This window comes from Myotis nattereri (genome assembly GCF_964212035.1).
Source record: "Myotis nattereri genome assembly, chromosome: 1".
In the NCBI taxonomy this organism is placed as follows: Eukaryota; Metazoa; Chordata; class Mammalia; order Chiroptera; family Vespertilionidae; genus Myotis; species Myotis nattereri.
In genome coordinates, this window is record NC_138075.1 from 216,100,771 (window position 1) to 216,123,033 (window position 22,263).

General features: G+C 47.4%; 1 protein-coding gene across 1 annotated transcript in view; it reads left to right on the forward strand.

Annotated features, from left to right (window-relative positions):
- SEL1L3 (SEL1L family member 3) overlaps positions 1 to 22,263 on the forward strand; it is a 107,641-nt gene that overhangs the window by 46,756 nt on the left and 38,622 nt on the right. Inside the window, exons 10-13 of the mRNA XM_081083121.1 lie at positions 10,077 to 10,288; positions 11,728 to 11,907; positions 18,437 to 18,556; positions 20,310 to 20,450. Coding sequence (XP_080939247.1) covers positions 10,077 to 10,288; positions 11,728 to 11,907; positions 18,437 to 18,556; positions 20,310 to 20,450 — 653 coding nt within the window. The remainder of the gene's footprint in view (positions 1 to 10,076; positions 10,289 to 11,727; positions 11,908 to 18,436; positions 18,557 to 20,309; positions 20,451 to 22,263) is intronic.

The window sequence follows — 22,263 nt, forward strand, 5'->3', positions numbered from 1 at the left end:
TGTCACATTGCAGCCAGCTGTGAACACCACTGACCCCAAGGGCCACCCCAACCCCCGTTCTGCCTTCAGCCCCTATTCTTCCAGGTGACGTTGGAGGCTTCTGCAGAGGAGGCGCACAGGGTCCTCATTTAAATTCATCCCCACCTGGCACACTGCCCTCGCTTGGGCTGTCACAGCTCTCCCGCTCACCCTGGAGAGCCTGGTGCCAGACACTGTGCCCATTTTCTAACAAGGCTGCGAGAAACACAGAACACTTGATTTCATAAATTGAGGGTAAAAAAAATAAGTGTACAGTTTTTAACGTATCTTTCCTCTGGTCTATAAACAGAAGAGTAGTAAAGCTGGTGTGACTGTGTCTCCGTTCCTGGTCTCTCACACACCTTTCCTCCCAAGCTCATCTTGCTGGGAGTGAGTGTCTGGCTGGCTGGAGGGCTCTGAGCCACTCGAGTTAATAGGGACTGTGTTCGCAGTGCTTTCTGCTGCCGCCCCGAGCTGTCCAGTCTGCTGACTGGTGGACTTGAATAAAGTCCGTCCTCATCGTAGTACAGTTCTCATTTCTTTTTTTTAAATTATATTTATATATTTTATTGATTTTTTACAGAGAGGAGGGGAGAGGGATAGAGTTAGAAACATCGATGAGAGAGAAACATTGATCAGCTGCCTCCCGCACACTCCCCACTGGGGATATGCTCACAACCAAGGTACATGCCCTTGACCGGAATCAAACCTGGGACCCTTGAGTCCGCAGGCCGATGCTCTATCCACTGAGCCAAACCGGCTAGTGCAGTTCTCATTTCTGAGATACACTCGGAGGATGGACTCAAGGATCGGGTGTTTGATGCTTGGAATTCTTGCTGTGGCAACTGACTAGGTGCAGACACAAAGGAGTTTAACTGTCTCTGGAACTTCTTTTCTTTTTTAAAAATTTATCTTTTTTTTTTTTTAAAGATAATCAGTCATTTTTTTTTAAATATATTTTATTGATTTTTTACAGAGAGGAAGGGAGAGAGATAGAGAGTTAGAAACATCGATGAGAGAGAAACATCGATCAGCTGCCTCCAGCACATCTCCCACTGGAGATGTGCCCGCAACCCAGGTACATGCCCTTGACCGGAATCGAACCTGGGACCTTTCAGTCCGTAGGCTGACGCTCTATCCACTGAGCCAAACCGGTTTCGGCAAAATTTATCTTTATTGTTGTAAATATTACAGATGTCCCTCCTTTTCCCCCCACTCTCACAAGCCCCCCACCCAGACTTCACCGCACTATTGTCTGTGTCCATGCATTATGCATAGACGCATATGAGTTCTTTGGTTAACCTCTCCCCAACCCCAATTCCTCTGAACTCTGAGATTCATCCGTCTGTTGCATGCTTCCATGTCTCTGTATCTATTTTGTTTGTCAGTTTATTTTGTTCATTAGGTTCCACATATGAGTGAGGTCACCTGGAGAGTATGATGCTGAGCGAAATAAGCCAGTCAGAGAAGGATAAGTGTCACATGTGTCAGGACTTCTGAAGTCACTCCTGTCACAACTTTCCATTCCTCCCCTCTCCTCTCCTCCCTCTCTTCCTCCCTCCCTCCCTTCCCTTCCCCTCCCTCTCTCCCTCCTTCCCTCCTCCCCTCCCTCCCTCCCTCCCTTCCTCCCTTCCTCCCTCCTTCCCTTCCCTTCCCCTCTTTCCCTCCCTCCCTCCCTCCCTTCCTCCCTTCTTCCCTCCTTCCCTTCCCTTCCCTTCCCCTCCTTCCCTCCCTCCCTCCTCTCTTCCCTCCCTTCCTCCCTTCGTTTCTTCCCTTCCCTTCCCTTCCCTTTCCTTCCTTCCTTCCTTCCTTCCTTCCTTCCTTCCTTCCTTCCTTCCTTCCTTCCTTCCTTCTTTCCTTCCCTAAACAAGTGTTGACTGAGTGCCCTCTGTGAGCCAGGACAGGACAGCAGTGGGGTCATGTTTCTTTATATTTAGTGAAATATAAAGAAAATACCAACACCCCTAATTTCTACCAAGGGAATTACTTCATGGAATTTTCTTTTCCTGGCATTTTGAAAAGAAAAAAAAAAATAAGACAGCGTGAGACACTGGCCTGCAATTTCCGGTTCTTGGCGACGGCGTCCCTCTTCTTGGCAGCCTCTCCTCAGCGAGACGGCCGACTACGCTTCCCGGCGGCCATGCGTGTGCGCCTCAGACTGGAGAGTGTTCTCTCCCCGCGCTGTGTGATTTCAGGCGGATCATCAGCCCTCACTGTGAGCTAACAACACACTTCAAAGGAGCCGTGAGAACCTTGCAGAGGGTGGGGAGGGGTCAGCAGCTCGGGCTTCACTAGCAACCGGCAGAGAGAGTGTCCCCTGCATTGTGGCCAAGTGTGGTCAGGAGCGGTCACCACTGTCCAGGGTGCCCGAAGGTGGGGCTGTGTGTCCTCCTGCAGAGAATCACCAAGTATTCCCATGGCACTCCTTCAGGACTGGAATGAAAAGTATAGCCCGGCCCGCATGGCTCAGTGGTTGATCTGTGAGCCAGGAGGTCACAGTTCAGTTCCCGGTTGGGGCACATGCCCGAGTTGTGGGCTTGATCCCCAGTATGGGATGTGCAGGGGGCAGCTGATCAGTGATTCTCTCTCATCATTGATGTTTCTATCTCTCCCGCCCTCTCCCTTCCTCTCTGAAATCAGTAAAAACATTTTTTTAAAGTATATACAAGTATACATATTTGTGTGGTAAAACACAAATGACAGCATTCCCCATTTTGAAGTGTAAAGTAGTGTTAGGGACCTTCACATTGTTGCTCAGCAGATCTCTAGAACTTCTCATCTTGTAAAACTGAAACTGTACCTACTGAACAACAACTCCCCAGCCCCCCCCAGGCCCTAGTCACAACTGTCCTACTTTCAGTCCCTATGAACTTGGCTATTCTGGATACTTCATATTAAGGGAATCCTACAGTATTTGTCTATTGGTGACTGGCTTATTTCACTTAGCACAAAGTCCTCAAGGTTCTTCAGCATTGTAGCATGTCAGAATCTTCTTCCTTTTTAAGGCTGAATGCTATTCCATTGTTACGTAGACCACACTTTGTTTGTCCATTCATCCATTGATGGACGTTTGGGTTGCTTTCCCCTCGTGGCTATTATGAATAGTGCTGCTCTGAGCATGGGTGTGCAAATATCTCTTCAAACTTGGCTTTCAGTTCTTCTGAATATATACTCAGAGGTGGGATTGCTGAATCATTTGATAATTCTGTTTAATTTTTTGAGGAACAACCATACTGTTTTTCTTAGTGGCTGCATCATTTTAGATTCCCACCAACAGTGCATAAGGATTATAATTTCTCCACATCCTTGCTGATACTTGTTATTTTCTGTGTTTTAAAAATATATTTTTATTTAATTCAGAGAGAGAGAGAGAGATAGTAACAATAATGATGAGAGAGAATCATTGATTGGCTTTCTCCTACAGGCCCCATTGGGGATCCAGCTCACAACCTGGGCATGTGCCCTGACTGGGAATTGAACCCTGACCTCCTGGTTCAGGAGTTGACACTCAACCACTGAGCTACCGGGCTCTGTCTTTTTGTGTGTGTGTGTGTGTGTTTATAGTAGCCATCCTCGTGTTTATAATTTATATACTGGGGAAAGTCTGGTTTAACAGCAATTAAGAATAATGGTGTCATAAAAAAAGAATAATGCTGTCATAAAATGACATAACATCTATGAAAGAGCTTTGAGGATGGAAAGGTACCATATGGATATGAGGGATGGAAAGGTAGCATATGGATGTGAGGGATGGGGTTGTCTGAATAGAACTCATCCACTCTGCCCTGAGTGACAGCCATGTGGTCCCGTATGTGCCTCTATCACTCGCTCAGTTGCAAGCTTGTTGAGGGCAGTGCAAGCACTGTAGTAAGTATCCCACTTACACTCCTAATTCTCCACAGTGCTGGGCATACATTAGCTGCTTAGCTGCCATTCTTGCCTATGACCCTACCCAGCGTGTTTCTGCACCATTCCCCTCAAAGAACATACCTCACCCACCCACGCTTCTCAGCTCACCTGCCCTGCAAACAGTCTTCAAGTCCCACCTCAGGTCCTGCCTCCTCGCGTCATCTTTCCTGCCCCCCAGGCAGACGGCTCCATCTCCCAGGCTGTCCCTGCCAACAGGTAGGTTTCCCCTTTACAGTCCCTGTCCTACTGCATTACAGTGGATTTGCCCGTCCGATTCCACAGTGGAGCGTACATGACAGGGGCAGGAGTAGGATTTCTTTGAAGCCCCTCAGGAAGTATTTGATGAGTAACTGAATGCGCTCTCGGTGAATAGGGGATCCCATTGGAAGGACTAACACAGTCTTCGTTGGGTCAGTGAGTCACTCCAGGAGCGAGGAGTTAGACTTCTGGGAGACACAGGTTCAAGGTCTGCCCTAGCCAAGCTGTGACACCACTCTAGCCTGAGAGTTCTGTGGGCTTATTTGCATTCTCTCTGTATTGTTCTCATTTCTTGCGCACTCCTTAGCCTGTGACCTCTCAGGAGCTGCTGTCCTGGCTCCGAAAACAGCTCTACAAATGTAGCTCTGTTTCCAGGTCTCCCAGGACACTGTTCCCCAACTCTCCCCGGCAACAAGAGACCGGAATCCCTCTTAGTCTATGCACGCCCATTACAAAAGGACTCTCGCCATGGGGCCCTTACTGTTCTTGCCTTCGTATAGTTGCTGAAGTATATGGGTGCCCGGATGTAAAACAGCCCCTAGGTCCAGAGCACCCACGTGTTGGGTACCTCCGAATACTATGCTGGGCCCTGGGGCGACTGTGGTGAATGAACAGCATGGACCAGCCCCCACACGGATCTCTGCCAAGTGCCAGGGAACGTGGAGGCGGGAGGCTTCTTCATGCTGACAGCTGATGCGCTGCTAACCTGGTGTAAAATGCAGCTGTCCCCTCTGGTGGTTCCCACTCTGAAGTATCGTAGGACGAATGCCTCACCTCCCAGAGTTGGCATGCCTTTGAATTAAAGGTGGCAGCCCTGCTCGGGGCCCCAGCTATATGCAGTGCATAGAGATGTGGCAGAAACACTCATCCTGCCTCCCAGCATGCCCGGCTGCTGCCCTACATCCCAAAGTCCTTGCTTGGCTCCGGAATTCTCCTGGACCGCTCTGTCCCGAAGCTCGCCACTGTCCAGCTGCTGGCTGGCATCCAGCGCTGGACCCCATGCTCAGGTCTTCGGGGGGGCCATGCTGATTGGCCAGCCTCTGCGTGGTTTCCTGGGGAACCTCCAGTTCTCCAGGAAAATGGCTCCTGGCAGAGCATGGAAATTGCCCTATTAGCATTCGGGCTTTTCCTGATGCTAGGGCAGTAGTATTTCAGGACGCACGCTTTTTCACTATTTCAGAGGTGTGTGGCTATTTCTTTTGCTCTCCTTCACTTTTCCTTGTTGAAACGGAATGCTTTGAACCCCAAGCCCCTTTGAACAGGGCTCTGGCATCCAGGGAGAAGGGGTGGTGGGGACTGGGCTGGTCAGAGGCTGGGATGACAATGGCAGGGGGGCTGGAGGCCAGAGAGAGCTGGTTGTGGAAGAAGTGAGAAAGGGCACAGAGACTCCGCTGCAGGTGGGATCTGAAGAAAGGGAGAGACAAGTGAGGGAAACAGGTGAGCTGGCTGGCCCCTCCGGACATCTGCCTGAGGCCAGAACTGCTTGCTCCCTTTTATCCTGCCCTGGGCACCTCTGAGCCTGTGGCTCCGGGAAATCTGAGCTCTGCCAGCAAATGGTTCTCCGGAGAAGGCCAGGTCTGAGGATGGGCTCGGCCCCCAGGGCGGACACCATCTGTGTTTCCCTGCAGGGCCAGGGCCGGACTCCCGCCCCAGGCTTTGCCGTGCTGAGCTGCTGAGCAGGGGAAGAGGTGCCTCCGCACAATATGCCGAGGTTGCTGGCTGCACTGGCTTCACTCTAATTTGTTATTAACTCTTCTCATTTTGGCCCACAATCGCAGTGTTTATGTGGAGACTCTGAAATGCAGAGCATGGAAATGATGTTACTTAATAACTCCGGGATACTGTGTCCTTTAAGGGCTATTTCATTGTTGTTCGTTGCAGAGCCATCATCTTTATTTTTTTTTTATTATTTAAGAAAGCATACATTATAATTTTTTTAACTCACAGAAGCACAAAGAAAGGGCCATATTTTTCCTGCCCAGATAATCCCTGATGACAGTACGGAAAGCTGGGAAGGAAGGGACAGAGGGAGGGAAGGGAGGAGGGAGAGAAATTCCATGTATAAAACCAGAAAATTTGCACAATACAGTAAAGTACAAATACTTTCCTTTTGAGATCGAAATAAGCTACCCCCTTAGGTCTCGGGAACCCAGTGGGGCTCACCTGATCAGAATGCAAATGAGGAACACCCTGGGTTTTTTAAACCAGTAAACTTGTCTTTTTCTGGTTAAATGACATTTTCTCCTTTCACTTTTTTCCCACTTTCTAACTTCTACTTTGGATGCATTACACCTTTTGGAAGCTTGGAACTAAAAATGACTTTCCTATTGATGTCCCATTCCTCTCCCAAGAAATGAGTCTGTCTGTCGCCTTCTGAATTCTCAATCACTCCAGCCAGTGGCTACCTTCTCATTTTCCGCTTTTTTGCCTCTTTTAACGATAAGTGCACACATAGTGACCTTCTGACGTTGCTATAAAAAAGAAAAAAGAGGGAAATAAACAGTGCTGTGCTACCTGGAAAATAGTAAGGATTAATTAACTGGTGTCCTTTGCTTCTGATGCAAGAAGAAGAAAATGGGAAAATGTCTCTTTTTTCCTATTTTGTTTGTTTTTCTTTACACCATTAATCTCCATAAACAAGGCATGTTTTTTTTTAGTTACAGATCGACTAGAAAAAATGCATATGCGAAACCAGATGGGGGAAATTAACAGTTTCATTAAACTGGTTTTCAAATTGCCAGTTCAACAATTATCACCAGTGACATCATGGCTTGGATTTTGTGCTACAGTTAGAATTTGAACTTTAAAGAATGCGCAAAAAGGAGCAGTTTTACTCTAGACTTATTTTTTTTTATTATATTCACTAGTGCAGAAAATTGTTTAGATGCTTTTGCAGAGAAAATACTGATTGGGACTGTTTGGGGGGAATTTATTTTAATGTGTGAAAGCACTAACGAAGCCTTCTCAACCTGCCTACGTGTCCGTGCACAGAGTGTGTTTGCGCTACGGCTTAGAGCTTCGTGAATGATCTCCCTTTTGCTCCGCATTCTCCAGCAATCCCAGCTACCTGCACACTCCGCTAATGATTTCTGGGGTTCTGTGCCAGGGGTCGGCGGGGCGAGTGTTTCATTTGGAGCTCCATTTGGTTTGGAGTCTCTTCTCTCCTCTGAGCCCACAAAGCCCGTGCCCGTGGGCACTCAGGCAGAACTCATCATCTCGGTTGGGGGTTTGGCAGAACAGGTGCGGCAGGGATGAGTTGTTAACAAAATGCTAATGTTGCCCTGCTCTAAGTGTGGACAGTAGGGCATCGGAGATGGTACATATTTGAAAGTAAACATATGGCCCGGCTGGAGTGGCTCAGTTGGTTGAGCATCATTGTCCTGTGCACCGAAAGGTTGCTGGTTCAGTTCCCGGGCAGAGCACATACCTGGGTTGCAGGTTTGATACCCAGTCGGAGAGCGTCCGGAAAGTAACTGATTGATGTTTCTCTCTCAGATTGATGTTTTCTCTCTCTCTCTCTCTCTCTCTCTCTCTCTCTCTCTCTCTCTCCCTCCCTCCCTCCCTCCCTCCCTTCCTCCCTCCTTCCCTCTTTCCCTCCCTTCCCCTCTCTAAGTGTTCCTCAGGTGAGGGTTAAAAAAAGGAAGTTTAAAAGTAAACATATAAGTAAACATATGCACAAGCAGAAGTAGGATTTACTTCGCAGCTCCATCGAGTGCTGTAGGCACTGCACCCAGTGAAGGTTCGCATCCTACCTAAGGGTGGAGCAGGATGGAATTCTTCTCTCAACTAGGCAAAGGGAACATCCAAAATGAGATCACCAGACTCCTGGTGGAAAAGGGTGTTGTTACTCAGATATATCCCTACAGATGAGCAGAGGGAACTATTCAAGGATGTTCACTGCCATCTTGTTGTTTATAGCAAAACCAAGGGAAGCAACCCAGGAGTCTAAAAATAGAAAACTGGTTGGACAACAGCACTTCTTTAGAATGCAATCCTATTGAAGCTTTAGAATGAATGAGCTTCTGACAGCCACAGGCAGATACTCAAGAGATATGATTAATTTAAAAAATACATGTTTTATTGATTTTGAGAGAGAGAGAGAGAGAGAGAGAGAGAGAGAGAGAGAGAGAAACATTGATTGGTTACTTCCCCTATGCACCCCAACTGGGGATCGAACCTAAAACCTGAGTATATGCCTTTACTGGGAATCGAACCAGCAACCTTTTGGATCATAGGATGACACTCAACCAACTGAGTCAGACCGCCAGGGCTGAGATATGGTTAATTTCTAAAAGTTGAGGGTCAGAATCTATAGGAACTTTTTGGAAGAAATATGTGTATGTATATATGCAAAGAGATGTGTATATGAATTATTGTCTGTGCAAAGGAAAAGCCTGGAAGCATGTATACCAAGCTTTTAACAGTGTTTCCCTTTGCTATTAAAGAAGGCTTGGGAGAATATTTATTTAAATTATGAGTATCATTTTGCTACCCCTGACACGAAAACATTGAATTACTTGATTGTTTTTTCAATTCTTATTTTATAATGATTCTTTGTATTAAAATATCCGAAAGCAGCAGCACTTTCTCAAAATCTTCATTAGAATCATATATGCTGCCTGTTTGCAGCCCATTTTTAATTAGTGAAGAAAACTTTAATGGAGTTTATTGTACTTTTGAAGCCAAATCCCTGAAACAATAACTACTTCTAATGATAAAGAGGGCACTATTTTTAAATCTCCTGAGAATAAATGGGTTTTAATTTGGGGGGCGGGGGAAGAAGGATAGGGACAGAGGGAACTTCTGTTTTTATTTTATATAAATCTGCACTGTTTGATTTTTTTTTGATTTTTTTTTTACAAAAAGCCGCTATTTCTTTAGGGATTAAAGAAATACAGAAAGAGGAGCAAATTCCACTTGTTCAGTAATGTGATTTTTTCTCAGCACCTACCGCTTGGGATGGCGAGCGTAAAGGCAGGCCCAGCTGCTGGCTCTGACCCTGTGAGGGCTGGAGTGGGCGTGCCAGGAGCCAGGACATGTGACTTCTTAGCTCTGGGTGTAGGTGGTGGGTGGCCTCCTTCCCCAGAGCTTAGCCGAAAAGACACATGCCACCGCTCAGGTGGATCCAGAGCTGGGCTCGGCCACTCGCCGGCTATTGTAACCTGAGACAGGTTTAATCGACCTCTCCAGACTCCAGTCTCCTCTTCCGAAAAAAATGAGGCATGCAGGAGGCAGCCAATCAATGATTCTCTCTCCTCATTGATGTTTCTATCTCTCTCTCCCTCTCCCTTCCTCTCTGAAATAAATAAAATATTATAGTACCACCTCATAAAATTGTTGGGATTACATGACATCATTTGCATAAGCCACTTAACGCAGCATTTGGCATTTTGTAAGCCTTCAATAAACGCTGACTAGTTATTGTATTTAGAAACCCATGAGAAAAATTGGAGAGAAAACATAGAAAAGCATCTCAAAATAAGTTTCTACTGCTCAACATTTTAGAACAGCACCTAGGAACTAATCCTGAAATAAAGCACATTCTTCTTCAGAGAGTCTTAGAGGGGGGAAAAGTCTCTGGAAGATTCGGTGATCCTGATTTGGTGATGACTTATCTGGTTGAGTAAATTACTCCCAAGACGCTATCTCAGCTATATAAGGCACATCCTTTTTCCCAGGATACTAGGCTGTCATTTGGTGCCAAAGGAAAAGCTATTTACAGAATGACATCGTGGCATCCCCGAAGGGCTTGATGTATCTCCCCCATAAGGTGGTATATTTCAAGGCTCTGCAGAACTAACCATATTAATAACTTAGCGGGGTGAATTGGCTTTTCCCTCTTCGATCCCATGCTAATTAATTGTGTGGGCTGTGAATTGTGTGCCTTACAGTGCCAACGCACCAACATGAGTCCGTGTTGGAGATCGGCGGGATGATATTTGAGAAGGCTGCAAAGAGACTCTCCAGTGTTGATGGTCTTCACCGAATTAGTTCTGTGGTCCCCCTCCTGATGGATTCCAGCTGCTGCGGGTATCATAAAGCATCCTACTACCTCTCGGTCTTTTATGAAACTGGATTAAATATACCTCGGGATCGGCTGCAGGTAGAGTATTTCATGGGCTCCAGGGGTATCCATCACCGACGTTATATTTGCAAAGTAATGCTCTCATGCCCCCAGGGGACCTGGACAGGTGCATGCTCCCAGGAATCCTTTAGAATCTTTACATCAAGATCAACGTCCTAGCCCGGCCGGTGTGGCTCAGTGGTTGAGTGTCAACCTATGAACCAGTAGGTCACAGTTTGATTCCTGGTCAGGGCACATGCCCGGGTTGCAGGCTTGATCCCCAGTGGGGGTCATGCAGGAGGCAGCCAATCAATGATTCTCTCTCGTCATTGATGTTTCTATCTCTCTCTCCCTTTCCCTTCCTCTCTAAAATCAATAAAAATATATTTTTTTAAAAAAGAAAAGATTAATATCCTAGGGCTGTGCTCAACACAGGCTCTGGCTTTCAGTGTCCCTTCCTAGGCTCTGGGATGTGACTGGTATATGCTAAGGAACAGTTTGGGCAGGACTTACCAGAATCTCAGCCCTTCAAGAACAGGCGCCTCTTACCCAATTCTTATAACTGCTCTGGCTGTGGGACCATTACCCCGTGACTTCTTAGCTAAGTGAAGTCATTTGGACCTAGAAACAAAATGTTGACACATCCAGCCTTTAAAATAGAAGCTATCCCAGGCAGTTTCGTTTTTGGTTCTGGATCCAGATGTATTATGCCACTTGCGTAACATTTGGAATCACATTTGTGTTAAGTACTGCTGAACGGTCCCCGGCCCCCTTTTTTCTGGATTTGTTCATCTTGGGTTTGGAGAGTCAAACTGCTTAGACATGCCCAGGTGGCTCCGTGTTTTGTTTTGTTTTTCTATGACTTCTTTGTGCCTGTCTCTGACTTGTAGAAGCTCGTGAGGGATGGCATGCTTTCCTGAGTCCCTGAGGCAATCCCCACAAAGGTGGAATAGTCCAGAAGATTCTAGCCCTGTCTCTGTCACAAAGTGGCTGGCTGGTTGGCCATAGACAAATGACTTCACCTCTCTGGGCCTCTATTTCCTCAACTATGAAATGAGATTGTTCCATCAGTTGATCTCAAAAGACCCTTCCTAACACTGACATTCTGAGAGCATGAGGCTGGGACATGACCCAGTCTTCAGATCACCTGGCCATAGATGATGTAGCTGAAGCAGACGTAGAGCAGTCGACAGATACACAGAGATACTGTGAGAGAAGGCAGGGAAAGCCCTGGTTTTCACTGAAGAAGGGCAAAAATCAAGGAATTTTAAGCTATTAGACATTTAGAAGGACAGATATCTGGGAATCTGTAAGCCATGAGAACGAGGCTGTGCCTTCTCTAAAGAGATTTTTAAGGCCTGTTAATGTGCTTTGGAATGACTAGGATCATATAAGGACAGGGCCCATGACCTTTCAGTGGTTGGATTTTAAGACCCTTATCTCTAACCTTCCGAACACTGTCCATTTCTTCCTAACAGGGCATGTTGTATAGTTTGGTTGGAGGCCAGGGCAGTGAGAGGCTGTCTTCAATGAATCTTGGATACAAACACTTCCAAGGTATTGACAACTACCCCCTGGACTGGGAGCTGTCCTACGCCTACTACAGCAATATTGCCACAAAGACACCCCTGGACCAGCAGACGCTACAAGGAGATCAGGTACAAAAGACAAATGGGAGGAAGTGGTCGTAGCCCCGCCTACCAGGGCTTCCTGAATTTTCATGAGGTGCCTGAACCTGTGGCTGTTGACCTCCACTGGCCTCCTGAGGATGAGCATCACTGCATGGAGAGAGAAGCATTCTTGCATTCTCCACTTCCTGTTTCCTGTCTGTCCTCTCAGGCTGAGTGTAGGAACAATCCTCCATGTATCCATGAAAAGCTTTTCACGAATGGGAGGACTTGTACACAAAGGGTAGATCTGGCCCTGGATGAATTTTGATTTTGCAAGAAAATGTGTACCACAAATATAGGTGTCTTGACTTTGTTCCAAGACCATGTGACATGGTAGGTCTGAAGATGTTAGGGGACATTGTGTGAAATGGAGGCGGGGAGATAGTAAACCAAGGGCTCCTATCAATATATAACGAGCAAGAAGGGTCTATGACATTAGGAAGCAAGCTCCGTCCCTAGCTATGCTCCCACGGTTGGGGGCCTTGAGAAGCGTCTATCCCCATTGTGTAGCCTTACTGGCCCAGTGCTCCCACATTACTGACAGCATGTGCCGTTTGCACTCACTCCAGCCCCTGACTTTGCAGGCTCCCAAATACTTTTGACTCTTTGGTCAAAGCTATCAATGGCTCATATCAACTCACAGAGCATAATGTGTTATGTTAGACCAACCGATGGTTGTTTCCAGACTTGTATGGATGGCAGCAAATGAAAGGGTACAAGGAAAGGAGACAGTGTAAGAATAAAAGGGAGGCTGTCTCTAGATGACAGAGATTTGTATCCAGCGGGAGCAGACCCTGACACGGTTAGCTTCTTGGAATGTGTTTTATATATATCCTCTTTCTCCAGAAAGGATTTAAGATGTTTTGATGGTCTAGCACTTGAGATGGTCGAGAGGAAGCCTGAGTAGTCTTACCAGGAGTAGGCATTGTTTATCCGTAAAGGGACAGATAGTAAATATTTTAGCTTTTGTCTATATAGTCTCTGTTGCAACTACTCAACTCTGCCAAAGACAATCCTATGTAATAAAAGCAAATATGCTAATTAGACCAGAAGGCAGAATGACCTTCCAGAACGACCTTCCAGAACAACCAACCAGTGGGCGGGGCCGTGAGGCAGCCAGGGCTGCAATGGGCCAAGCCCCTTGCATGAATTTCATGCATTGGGCCTCTGCTTTGCTGGGTTTGGCCTTGATCTAGGCCAGAAGCTCCTGATTTTCCCTGCTAATGCTCTGTGAGCCAAGGGGATGGGCCTAGCTAGGTCAGAGTTGTGGAATCAGGCTGAGCAGCTAATTGGGAACCAGACCCCTCACTGTGCCCTCAGAAACCCACAGTGCAGAAACCATGTGCTTTGATGATTGGGAATGGATGGTTTCCGGAAAAGAAATCTACAGTGACCACTACACAGTTATGAAATAAATGACTCGAAGATACATGCCGTCAGTGCACATTAAACATGAGTCAAGCTATAAAACACCAAAAGGCTGTCGGTGTAGACATGGAATCCCTTTAGAAAGTGATTTCTTTGCAATAAACTTACGTACACATTCTTATCATCATCATATATATTCTCTCAGTGCATATGAGCCAAGGGCAAAGTTTGACCGCCATTTGACAGGGATTAATTTAATTGATAGTTTTGTTTTTAATTCTTCTGAAAAAACATTTCATACAAAATCAAGCCACGAAATAATATTGCCATTGTTCTACTAAGCCTGGATATGGTAATGATGCCCTATATGTATAATATACTTTTAAGAATTCTAATTCAGCATAAATTAACAACGGGAAATGGTATGTTGCTAACAAGATCCTCTCCTTTTGAAGATTTGACACATGAAACGTTATGATTATGAAAGAAAATGTTTAATTGGTCAGAACCAGCGAAGATGAATAGAAATGATCCATCTTGCAGCTGAAAAGTCGTCTGATTAAGAATGCCAGATACGAATTACACAGTTAGAAGAGTTGCATCATAGCTCATTTTCTTAAGAATGTGTAATTAATGGCTGCTTGAGAATCTAAGCAGGTGTCATACGTTGATGTAAATGTCCTTTTGTCGAGAAATCTATTAGCTTGGCAGCAGCACGTAACAGAGGAGGAGATCTGGGAGGCCAGACCTCTAATTAACAAGCCGAGGATCCGTCAGAAATTCTTTTCTTGATTCTTGTCTCATTGTCTCTTTTATGTACCTCTCGGTTCCCATCACTTCATCTCCTTTATGAGGACTCTCACTTCACGTCACCTCGTTACGGTTTCAGGGGGCTCCGCTTCTGATTGCAGAGAAAGAAGATGCGCTGGGGTTTTGTTTGTTTTTGTGGCTTAATCACAGATGAGTTCCTCAGTCTCTCAGTACTAGCTTTTCCGCCACATTTGGTCCACAGCCTCCTCTCTGTGCCTGCTAGCGGGCAGGGGTCTCAGCTCACCCACACCCCTGATTTCAAGTCCTCCGCACGCTGATGATGCTCACACATTCCTCTCCATCTGAGCTATTTCTTACGCCCCGCATCTGCGATCCTCATATACCACAAAGGCAGCCCAGCATCTCCTGCCCTCGTTTCCCCACAAACACCGTAACCGGTGGCACCATTTCCCATGCTAGCGACTGGGGTGTCATCTTTGATCCCCCCATCATCCGATCAACCACAATCCACAACAGCTTTCATGCCAGGCTGTCTCTTCCCATTTCCATCCCTGCTGCCACAGCCTCCATTTGTCTTTCATTGTCTCTCTCTGAGCTGCTGTGACAGCCTCCTGTAACGGGCTGAGTTATGTCCCCCCCCCCCCAAATTCATGCATTGAAGCCCTTGCCCCCAGTACCTCAGACTGTAACTGTACTTGGAAACAGGACCTTTAAAGAGGCAACTGAGTCACAATGGAGTCGTTAGGTGGGCCCTAATCCAGTAGGATGGTGTCCTTACAAGAAAAGGCGATGAGGACGCAGACAAAACAGACAGAGGCATGACCATGTGAGGACCTGGTGAGAAGGTGGCCATCTGCACGCTAAGGAGAGAAGCCCCAGAAGAAAGCGAATCTGCTAACATCTCGGACTTCTGGCCTCCAGAACTGAGGAAATAAATTGAAGCACGCAGCCTGGGGTATTTTGTCACGGCAGCCCTAGCAAACTAATATACCTCCCAACTGTCATCAGTCTTGTCCCTTCCCATGCTCTTCTCATTCTTACGGAGGCCAAAGTGGGGTGTCGACAGTGGAGGTTCGAAACCTGGCTATGCATCACAATTACTTGGTGGCTTAAAGAACACATCTACACAGGCTCCACCCCATAATCTTATAGAAGTGAGGGGGGCCCAGACGTATAACATGCATATATATATATATGGATATGGATGTGTAAAAGCTCCTCAGATGACCCTAATGTGCGGCCAGTGTTGAGAAGTACTGACCCAGAGCACAAGGTCCAGCTCGTCACGTGGCATAGGAGACACTCCTTGCCCTGATTTCTCTGTTGCCCCAGCCTCAGCTCTCAGTCATCCCCACCTGACCTGTCCACTCAGGAGAAATGAAGCTTTTGGCCACACTTTCTGGCCTTCCTGGGTCTCCTCTGCTTGGGGTCCTTTCTCCATGCTCACCAGCCTTTTCCCGCCTGCTGACTCCCCTCCTACTTGAACACAAGGATCAAACTTCACCTCCTCCTCCTGACCTTCCTTTTGCTATGGGGCTTTGGAACAGGGCACCTCCCTGCCATTGCTCTTATGGTGAGTGTTGGGTACGTGGTCATAGACCTGGCTTCCCCAGTAGACTGTGAGCTCCAAGACAGGCACCTGGTCTACTCACATCAGTGGCCCCAGTGCCCAGCACTGTGCTTGACATGTAGTTGGCGCTCAGTGTCTACTGATCGGATGATGGACAGGCTGGGGGTGCAGAGTGTCCAGTCCAGTGATGAACACAAAGGGACTGTAATTTCTTGTTGACTTTGGTGCTTTGTGATGCCACCAGTGTTTGTTGACAGGCAGTACCCAGAGCAGTGGCTGTCAACTCTGCCTCTCTTGCATTCAACACCACTTCGTATGCGGCACCCCCTGTTTGGGGAATCTTGGGTACTTGCTTTCTTGTCTCTCCATAGTTACTGACAATATTCCCTTGTTCTTACTTTAAAATCCCAAAAATGTTACATTTCAACAAAGAACACCCCCCCCCCCCCCGCATTGGGAGCCAGCCAACCATGATAGCTGATTTTAACACACACACACACACACACACACACAGAGATACACACACATTCGCAGGCAGGTGCACAATGGGGGCTCCCACAGGCCCCAGAGGAGGTTAGTGGAGGTCGCTGGTTTAAGTAGAAGCCCTGAAACGGCCCTGCACTGAGTTCCCCAGAGTCCTGACTGCACCCTCACATTTCACACCCCCGAGAACGCAGGTGATGGGAAGGAGCGACGCTGAGGGCCTTCGCACCCAGCTGCAAAGTTGGCGGGTTTTCCTTCCATCCTCTTTTCTCTGTCTCTTTCTCCCTCCCTCTCCCCTGTCCCCCACTGTTTCCCTCCCTCTCTTTTCCTCTCTTCTTTTTTTCTTCCCTTCCTTTCCTTCTCTCCCTTCTTTATATTCCTGCCTCATTTTCTCCTTTCTCTCTCCCTTCCCCCCCTCCTCTCCTTTCTCTTTCTCTCTCTCTTTGAACAAATTAAGGATGAGAAGAAGAAAAATAACTCAAAATCCAAATTCTCTCGTCGGCCAAAACACTTCTAGGTGAGAATTCCATTATTTGAGCTGCCCACGTTTCAGGAGGTTATAGGCTTGTTGCAGGTGATTGTGTCCCTGGAGTTTGAGCTGAAGCACCCGCTCATTGGCCAGACAGTTGGAAGAGAGTTAACACGAGAAAGTGGCTCGTGCCCAGGCAGGATTCCAGGACCTTCTCACTAGAGGACTTTGTGAGGGAGCTGATCAGAGCCCTGCCTTCAGACTCAAGCCAACATGGCTTCCAGGGCCAGCTCTACAATGTGACCTTGGGTTCACCTTCTGCACCTTGGTTTTTTGCTTTGTGTATAAATTAAGGACAGTGTTATTTGGGTCACAGCTCTGTTGTGAGGGCAAAATGAAAAACACACACAAACCAGTTGTTAAACATCCAGCACACAGTTGGTTGCAATAAGAGGTCATGAGCATCATTATTCTCACTGTTGCTCTTTGCTTGGTGGCCTCCCGAGTAGACATTTGGCAGGAATTAATACCTGCTGGGTTCTGAGTCCTCGCACTGTCCCCGAGTCTCAGTGCCCCAGTGCCTGAGGGACCTCTGACTCCACATGGTGACAGTGGAGAAGGCAGCTGAAAGACCTTCTCAGGAATAGGGTTGTAGGCAAGTTTGTGAATCTAAGTACTTTTTATTTGTTTTTGCTTTTTTGTTAATCGTCACTCGAGGATATTTTTCCATTGATTTTTAGAGAGAGTGGAAAGGAGGGGGGGAGACAGAGGAGAGAAACATCAATGTGAATCAGACATATTGATCGGCTGCCTCCCACACATACCCCGGCAAGGGCCAGGGATGGAGCCTGCAACCGAGGCACGTGCCCTGTACCGGAATCAAACCTGGGACTCTTCAGTCCTTGGGCCCACGCTCTATCTACTGAGCCAAACCAGCTAGGGCATAAGTACTTTTTAAAACTAACCAACACAGAGGCCAGAAGGGAAATCATCTCCTTGTTCTCTGAGGCTTCCTTCCCAAGCTCGCCCAGATCCAATTTTCCCACCCTTTGCCCGTGGCTGTGCTGGCCTGGGAAGCCCTCCTCAGGACTCCTCGCAGCACTGCTGATAGATTCATTATGCCTAAGGGGAAGCCGTGAAACAACGGGACCGGTTTTTTTGATAAACAGCCAAAATTTAGACTTAAAAATGAATCTTATTTTCTTCAGAGGAATCAGAGACCTGGGAGGCTGTTCACAAATTCAAACCTTTTGTGAACTTCCCTGCGGGTTGGTCTCCAGCGCCTCCAGCACATTCCTGCGCATCCCTGAGCTAACCTGCCCTCTTCTTTGCGAGGTGGATTGAATTTTTGGAAATAGCCCAAAGATATCTGAAGCTGAGCCTGCTAAATAAAAAGGATTAGTCATGCAGGATAATAACACTTTGGGATAAAAAAAAATAAGGTTATTCTTAGAAAATATTGATTTACCTTTTTTGATGCTACGTTAATCTGGCTCTGAAATCGGAGGCACAAGAGCAGACTTCGGAACACGCTTAAGCGCTAGAAGTGGAAGTGGAATAAACGGTGGCCTCCCAAGGCAAAAGCTTCCACAGGAACAAAACTCCTCGTTTAGATACATTGGCTGTGATGCATTTGTTTAGAAAGAACTTGATCTGATGACATAGAAGGGTGGACAACCCTCACATATCAATTATTCATAGAGTTTTCCTTGAGCAATGCCTGGTTTAAGAATAACGTCCCATCTTTTGCATGCCCATATCATTTAGTTTCGTGTCTCCCTTTCTTCCTTTCCTTCTTCTCTCCCTCCCTCCCGGCCTCCCATCCTTCCTTGCTTCCTTCCTTTCTCCCTTTTTAGGCATACGTTGAAACAATTAGACTAAAAGATGATGAAATACTCAAGGTACAAACCAAAGAAGATGGGGACGTCTTTATGTGGTTGAAGCACGAAGCTATCCGAGGCAACGCGGCGGCTCAGGTAAGGATGTGGCCCACTGTCCTGAAATTCTCCATGGTGACAGACCAGGCTATGCCATGGTAACAAAATACCCCAAACCACAGTGGCTTAAAACAATGCTGGTTTATTCCATGCTCACACTACCTGTCCAATGGGCGTTGGTATGGGCTGTGCTCTCACAGCTCCAAGGAACTCAAGCTAACAGCACAGGCTGGCTCTTGACGCCTCTTTCTCAGAAAGTGGCACAAGTCACTCCTCACATTTCATTGGCCAAAGCAAGTCACTTGGTCACTCTTGACTCCAGGAGGCCTGTTGTGTAGTCCTGCCCTAAACACAGAAAGTGACAGCGCCACCGTATTTATGGCCAGTCCTAAGACCACCAGTGGACACTTCAGTGCATGAGACAGAAACAACGAGAAGCACCTTGGGCTGCAGGAGAGATTAGATGGGCATCAGGAAGGCCATGAACTCAGCTAGAATAATAGAAAACCATGTGCCAAGAAGATCGACCCTGTCTCTTGAACATGTCTTGTCTCTGGATGGACTTTTAAGAGGTACTAGGGTGGGCAGGGGCGCTGGAGAACGTCCCCTACCTGGCTTTTTGCCTTGATTTCACTATGAAGCTGAGTCCCGGATGGGAGCCAGCTAAGGCTGATTGCCCCGAGAGGACGGGCCTCCTTCCTGAAAGATTTAGCTTTGGCTTCATGCTCCTGGTGAGCACAGCGTCGAGAACAGCCTCTGGGCCTGCTGGGCCAGAAGACCAGAAATGGAAAGAGAAAGGAAACAGCACAGAATAAACACATCGACAGGCACACATTTCAGACACTCTAGTAACGGGTCTCCCACCCTCTGTAGAAGTCCTCCTAGCCTTTCAGGAGAAACTTCACTGGAAGTTGTATTTGGCAGAGAGTGGGTGGGGGAGGGGAAGGGAAAAGAAGGAGATGAGAAAAGAAGCAGAAAAAAGGCAAGACAGTCAGGGGCCCACATGGGGCCAGAATGTTAACAGACGTTGCCACTGGCTCCATTCGCGGGCGTCTGTCCCTAGCCTGCACGCTTTCTAGTGCAGGAAGGAGTTCCAGTGCATAGTTCTGGAAGGCCCATGCTAGGGCCACTTCTGGGTGCTTTAGAGCCGGCGTGAACTTTCCCAGCAATGGACACTTCTTCCTTCCTTCGTTCACTTTGTTGAGTGGTTCATATGAGCTCTGCAGGGTGGAAGCTGAGGGGACAAGGGCAGACAAATCACATCTTGGGATTTCTACCCCCCCCCCCCCCCAGAGAGCTCCCAGTCTTGAGTATAATTGTGAAGCCAGCCTTGGGGACAAATGCTGGACTAGGAAGAGATAAATGCCATAGAAAGACACCCTAACTGATAGGGATGTACAGAGGCCTCTGCGCTGTTCACTGGGCCAAGAGGGTGGGCAGTACTTCTAGAAGGGGGCTCTGGAGGAGAGGAGACAATGTGCTTGTCTTCAGCCAGCTTTGGCCCTGGGTGCCGTTGATTCCTTTATGCACATGGATGTACACACAAGCACACACGCACACTCAGATGCAGCATTTCCAACTTGTGTCAAGGACTTGCATTGACACAAGTCCACCTTTAGGGCTCTCCTACCCCCCACACCCTCAGCCCTGTTGGAAGATAGCAGGTGTCTACCTCATTCTTGGTTCTCAGTAGGAAAACATTCCAAGGCAGCTTTGACCTCCCACCTTTCAAAACCTTACGTTGAGCATCACATTAGAAAAGTCATTATTCTAAATTGCTCTTGTCTTGCAGCAACGCTTGGCCCAGATGTTGTTCTGGGGGCAGCAAGGCGTGGCCAAGAATCCTGAAGCGGCGATCGAGTGGTACGCCAGGGGTGCCCTGGAGACCGAAGACCCCGCGTTAATATACGACTATGCCATTGTGTTATTCAAGGTAAGCATCACTCATTTTGTGCTGAAGTTGTGACATTCTCATCAGACGTCCGGAGCCATTGCCTGTAGGCATGCGTCAGATGGAGTCCAGAACTGAAGACACTTAGTGTACGCGTCTGCCACTCCTAATGGAGAGGGGTATTTGCTGGAAGGGCCGTACCCTGGTCTCGTTTTTAGTCATTAGTCTTATGTTTGGCACCTGGATTCTCTTTGCTTTTGCCAGAGCTGTGGCATTCTGGAGGAGACACCCCATGTTTTATGGATTGGAATGTGGCCGCCAGCCCCCAAGGAGCTGCAATTTTGCCAGCAGGCAGCATCATCACTAAATTACAGCATAAAGTGTGTGTTTGGGCGGCCTCCCAGCAGCCCTGTTGATCAAACGAAGATCTTGGTTTTAAGCCATAGGAGAAGAGGGGGACAAGTGGGCCGAGCGTTAGCCCAGGACACAGGATGGAGTTCAAGTCCCTCTTCTCCTGTGTCCTTAGAGTTACCTGATCTCATGGGACAACAGTGAATTAAATATCATGATGAATGGGCCTTGAGAACCATAAAGCACGGTGTGTTTTATACAAAACAATAATAGTGCACAGTGATGGAGCATTTATTACCGGATTTACATGTATGAACGCGTTTAATCCCCACAGCAACCTTGCAAGGTAGACACTGTGGTGTATTATTCTTGCTGCTTATGTATATGGTAACAGGGGCACAGAAAGGCTTTGTAACTCACCCACCCAAGGTCACACAACTGCTACATTTCAAACCTGGGACTGGGACCCAGGCAATCTCCCCCCAAACACAGAGACATCAGTTCACCAATCTGGGAAACGTGAAAAGCTGTTGGTCCCGGTAAGGAAAACCTTAGACCCTGTGTCCATGCCCAAAGGAAGCGGCTGCCCCCCCAGATAGCAAGTGTCTTCACACAAAGGCGTGGATTCATGCGGCCAGGCCCACCTCCAGAACCACAGCTGTGTCCACCCGCTGATTAACAACCAGGACTTTTCTACGTGTCTAACCTTCCAAAGCTTTAAAACCTATTGGTTGTTATGGTTTCCAAATTTATAGCCTGGACTTTCTCTTTCCAGTTGTCAGATCAACATAGAAATGGTTTGACTCTTAGCCATATGCCAATACATTCATGTATTTGTTCAATAAACACTCATTCAGGGCTGACAAAATGCCAGGCTCTGGGCTGGATGGAGGGACATATGGATGCATGAGCCACGTTCCTGACCTCCGGGGGCTCATGCACGGATGGGGAAGGCAGGAGAGACCGGCACAGAGGAGAGGCACTTGTCCAGCAGAGTTGGGGCTGGCCACTGCCCGGAGTGCACGATTCAGACCTTACTTCTGCCCACCAGGAACTCGCAATCTATAGAGAGAGGCAGACACATAAATAAATTACTCTGCAGGTGACAATGTTTCTCCGGGGTTTAATTTCCCAACCCTTAAAGCTTTTTTGATTTTCCTGCATTTTAACTGAGTTATTCCTAAGTGGGACGAGGGAAGCCCTTGATCAGCAATTAAAGGAAGATTTTTAACCCTGGCCAGAAGGTCTCTTTAAGTGTATTACGTACGAAAATCCCCGTACAGAAAATGGGCTTTCCAAATGGGAAGTGCAGTAAGGTGCTCTTGGCTCATTGTATTGTGTGGGTGTCTGGCTGACTGTAGTCAAGGACGGCGCCACGCCGGTGGCTGTGGTTTGCCCACGACAGCCAAGTCCATCCCACTTTGCATCCACAGGAAGATGGCGCTTTGACGTTCACTGCATAACTGTCCTCAATGAATTCATTCGGTGAATATTACTGGGCACT